Source organism: Hemiscyllium ocellatum, unplaced genomic scaffold (assembly GCF_020745735.1).
Source record: "Hemiscyllium ocellatum isolate sHemOce1 unplaced genomic scaffold, sHemOce1.pat.X.cur. R, whole genome shotgun sequence".
NCBI classification, from domain to species: Eukaryota; Metazoa; Chordata; class Chondrichthyes; order Orectolobiformes; family Hemiscylliidae; genus Hemiscyllium; species Hemiscyllium ocellatum.
The window spans coordinates 2,068,189-2,072,872 of NW_026867602.1; the positions used below are offsets into that span (position 1 = coordinate 2,068,189).

A 4,684-nucleotide genomic window follows, 5' to 3' on the forward strand; every position below is an offset into this window, starting at 1 on the left:
CCCTGCCCCTGGGTGATTGGTCCACTGGAGGAGGAGGTGGGGGAGGAGGGGGTGCCCAATGTCCCTACGCACCTCTCCTAGGGCAGCACCTGCTAACACACTACCCTCTTACCACTGGCCAGTGCAAGGGTTTTGGCACAGACTTCGACTACATTTCGTGGGATGGGTGAAGGCAGGGTAAGGATGTGGGTAGGAAGATGGCAACTCAGAATCCTGCTTCCTCACTCATGGGAATGGGTTAATGCAGGCACATCTGCGATGCCCCTTACAGCCCACCAGCAAAGTAATGCATACTCTATAGCATCCCAAAATGGCTAATTCAAATCAATAACTCCATCTCAGGTAGCTGTTATTCTGTATATAAACCACCCCAAACCCCTCGATGAGTTTCCAGTCTGTAACTCACTCCCAATGGCATTGTTATTCTGTATATACCCCCCAGAACCCCTCCAGATTGTAACTCACTCCCAGGTGTCTGTTATTCTTTATATAAACCACCCTGAACCACTTGATTATTTTCCAGTCTGTAACTCCCTCCCGGGGTATCTGTTATTCTGTAAATAAGCCACGCTGAATCCCTCGATTAGATTCCAGTCTGTAACTCCCTCCCGGGTATCTGTTATTCTGTAAATAAACCCCCCTGAACCACTTGATTAGATTCCAGTCTGTAACTCCCTCCCGGGGTATCTGTTATTCTGTATATAAACCACCCCGAACCCCTCGATTAGATTCCAGTCTGTAACTCCATCCCGGGTATCAATTATTCGATAAACTCCATGAACTTCTCAACTAGACTCTGTATCTAACCCCGTGCTGTCCCTGTCCTGGAAGTGTTTGATGGGGGGAGAGTGTAGAGGGAGCTTTACTCTGTATCTAACCCTGTGCTGTCCCTGGGAGTGTTTGATGGGGACAGTGTAGAGGGGGCTTTACTCTGTATCTAACCCCGTGCTGTCCCTGTTCCTGGGAGTGTTTGATGGGGGGACAATGTAGAGGGAGCTTTACTCTGTATCTAACCCCGTGCTGTCCCTGGGAGTGTTTGATAGGGGGACAGTGTAGAGAGAGCTTTACTCTGTATCTAACCCGGTGCTGTCCCTGTCCCTGGGAGTGTTTGATGGGGGGGACAGTATAGAGGAAGGTTTACTCCATATCTAATCCCGCGCTGTCCCTGTCCCTGGGAGTGTTTGATGGGGGGACAGAGCAGAGGAAACCTTGCTCTATATCTAACCCGGTGCTGTCCCTGTCCTTGGGAGTGTTTGATGGGGGGACAGAGCAGAGGAAACCTTGCTCTATATCTAACCCGGTGCTGTCCCTGTCCTGGGGGAAATGGTGCGATAAGGGGCTGTGACCAGGTGGGGTTGAGTCCTTACCATTGCAGTTCTGAGCTCACGATTGCACTGCACGGTAATGGGGCCATGACCTGATCCTGCAGTCAGGTGCCCTCTCTCTCCCACCGCGCTCCCACAACACTCACGGGTATCCAGAGAAGGCCCAGAGAGAGACACCTCACCTTGACTTCCCCAACATCTTGTCATCCCGCTGAGAACGGCCACTACTTCCTCTGCCGCTCCCTGCGCCATCTCACCCTCTCACCCAGCCGATAGTTCAACATCTCGTAACTTGGCAAAGTACTTTAATAAATATATTTGCTGAATTATACAGTCCGCATATTAATTAGTTAAATATAAGTTTTCTTCTTTAAATATACATTCAGTCCGAAAAAAAAAACGCGAGCCTCGCGAGGAATCTCTTTTTCACGCTCCTTGCTTGTGTTCAGCTCCAACGTGGGGCTGGTGAGGCGCGTTTTCTTCTGTGTGGGGGTGAGGCAGAGTACCTGCCCACCCCTATAGGCCCTTGTCTCTCAGGCCTTCGTGCAACACAGTATCAGAGTTTTGTTTTTCTCTCTCAGTTTTGTTTGTCGCGTTTCGATATATTAAAAAAGGAAGGGGAAAAGAGTCCCAGAGTTTCTCCCTCGGGGAGGGGAAGGAGAAAGGAATATAAGAATGAAATCGAGGCCTAGGTTAAGGATGGAGGCAGGCCTGTTTCTGGAGGCCTGAGTAAGTTCCAGTCGGTGGGAGTAAGTCCGGGTAGGTGTAAGTAGGTTAAAGTATAAATGACAGTAGACCTGGATAGGCCCAAGTTTGCCAGCCTTGGTGTGAGTCGTCTAGTATAAGTATCTGTAGGCCAGTGTAGGTGTGTGTGTGTGTGTGTGTGTGTGTGTGTGTGTGTGTAGGCAGGGGCAGGCAGGTCTGGTGTGAGTAGGCCAGGGGAAGGTCAGAAGTCACATGACACCAGATTTATTTGACTATAACCTGGTGTCGTGTGACTTCTGATCTTGTCCACCCCCGCCACCTCCACATCTAGGCCAGGGAAGGTGCGAACAGGCCAGAAGTTGGTGTGCGTAGGCCCGGGCAGTTGTGAGTAGGCCGGGGTAGGGGTGACTAGGCCCAGGCAAGCTGGGGTTGGTGTCAGTTGGCCAGGACGAGTGTGAGCAGGCCGGAGGAGGTCAGATAGGTTTGTGGAGGCAGGGGCAGGTGAGTAGACGCAAGGTGGCTGGGTTAACGTAGGCAGGCTGGGGTAGGTGTGAGTGGGCCGGAGGAGGTTGGGTGTAGGTGTGAGTGGGCCGGAGGAAGTTGGGTGTAGGTGTGAGCGGGCCGGAGGAAGTTGGGTGTAGGTGTGAGCGGGCCGGAGGAAGTTGGGGGTAGGTGTGAGTGGGCCGGAGGAGGTTGGGTGTAGGTGTGAGAAGGCCGGAGGAGGTTGGGTGTAGGTGTGAGAAGGCCGGAGGAGGTTGGGTGTAGGTGTGAGTGGGCCGGAGGAGGTTGGGTGTAGGTGTGAGTAGGCCGGAGGAGGTTGCGGTAGGTGTGAGTGGGCCGGAGGAGGTTGGGGGTAGGTGTGAGTAGGCCGGAGGAGGTTGGGGGTAGGTGTGAGTAGGCCGGAGGAGGTTGGGGGTAGGTGTGAGTAGGCCGGAGGAGGTTGGGGGTAGGTGTGAGTGGGCCGGAGGAGGTTGCGGTAGGTGTGAGTAGGCCGGAGGAGGTTGGGGGTAGGTGTGAGTAGGCCGGAGGAGGTTGCGGTAGGTGTGAGTAGGGCAGGATAGGTATGAGTAGGCCGGACGAGGCCAGGGTAGAAGAGAACAGGCCTGGGTGGGCCCGAGACCATCAGGCTTCAGCTTAGGTTCCCACTCCCTGATGACACTCCACCATCTTTGAAGGGAGAAGGGCCGCCATCAGAACCTCTAAAGGGAGTGAGGTTAAAGAATACCCTGCCCCTCAAAGCCTGCCCACCCCACCTCCCCAGACACCCCTGCCTCACCACTTTCCCTTCTCCCTGACCCCACACCCCAGCAGTTCTGGCCCAGGCCAGCCCCCTCCCAGAACCGCTCTGCTCACACCACCGTGCTGATCCGGTTGGTGGGTTTGGCCTTGACCCCGGTGGAGACCTGACTGCTGGGGGGCCCGACCAGGGTCTGCTGAGGGTGTGGGTGAGGAGGCAGGGGCGAGAGGGGCAGCAGAGGCGAGTAGGGGGAGTGAGGGGACTGCGGGGTGAGGGGTGTCAGGGGAGTGAGGGGAGTGAGGGGTGAGTGCGGGGTGAGGGGTGACAGGGGGGAGTGGGGAGAGAGCTGGGGCGGCAGTCCATGCTGCTGCTGCTGTGCGTGTTGCTGCGCGTGCTGCTGCTGCAGTGCATGCTGCTGTGCGTGTTGCTGCTGCTGTAATGCATGCTGCTGTGCATGCTGCTGCTGCAGTGCATGCTGCTGTGCGTGTTGCTGCTGCAGTGCATGCTGCTGCGCATGCTGCTGCTGCAGTGCATGCTGCTGCTGCAGTGCATGCTGTTGCGCATGCTGCTGCTGCAGCGCGTGCTGCTGCTGCAACGCATGCTGCTGTGCATGCTGCTGCTGCAGCGCGTGCTGCTGCTGCAGCGCATGCTGCTGCTGCAACGCATGCTGCTGCTGCAACGCATGCTGCTGCTGCTGCAGGGCGTGCTGCAGGGTGTGGTGTGCCAGTGGGTGCTGCTTCAGGGTGTGCCCGGCCAGCGCGTGCTGCATGGCTGCTGTCCCTCCGTGGTGCAGGGTGTGCTGCGCTCCGGGGTGGTACTGCTTCTGCATCTGCCCTGGCATTGCCCCCGGGTGCTGTTGCGCCTGTCCATACTGCGCCATAGCGTAGGCGGGCAGCTGGTGAGGTGCCAGCGGCGACTGAGGAGAGCTGACGGGCGGACGAATGGTATGGGCCATGGGGGCACGGGGCAGCAGTGGTGGGAGATTGGGTCTCTGTCTGCACTGGCGCTGCAGGGTGGCGTGGGGCAGAGTTGGCTGCAAGTGGAAGCGATGGTGATAGTAATAAGGCGGTGGAGGTTGGCAGTATTGAGCATGCAGTGCCTGGATCTTGGAGGGGACCTCAGACTGACCGCTCTGGAGCTGGTAGGCAGGCTGGTAGGAGGAGGCGGAGGTGTAGGACTGGCCCCCCCCAGCCATCGAGTGTGCGTGCGCCCCCTGCTTGCCTCGCTTACTCCCAAACAGGGAGCCCAGGAAGGAGGCCGAGTTGGAGAACTGGCGATGAGGTCTCATGGTGGAATCCTCTTGGATGGGCACAGGCCTGAGTGGCACACGGGGACTGCTAATGATGGACCCCTGCAAGGGAGGGAGGGGAGACAGTGGGGTCAGGGAGGGGAGACGGTGGGGTCAGGGGGGAGGGAG

The 4,684-nt window shown here is 57.1% G+C and overlaps 1 protein-coding gene across 1 annotated transcript in view; it reads right to left on the reverse strand.

Moving 5' to 3' along the window:
- Nucleotides 1-3,320: 3,320 nt before the first annotated feature.
- LOC132809042 (IQ motif and SEC7 domain-containing protein 1-like) overlaps nt 3,321-4,684 on the reverse strand; it is a 48,666-nt gene continuing 47,302 nt past the window's right edge. Inside the window, 1 exon segment of the mRNA XM_060822416.1 lies at nt 3,321-4,618. Within this exon segment, the coding sequence (XP_060678399.1) occupies nt 3,380-4,618 (1,239 nt within the window). The 3' untranslated portion in view covers nt 3,321-3,379.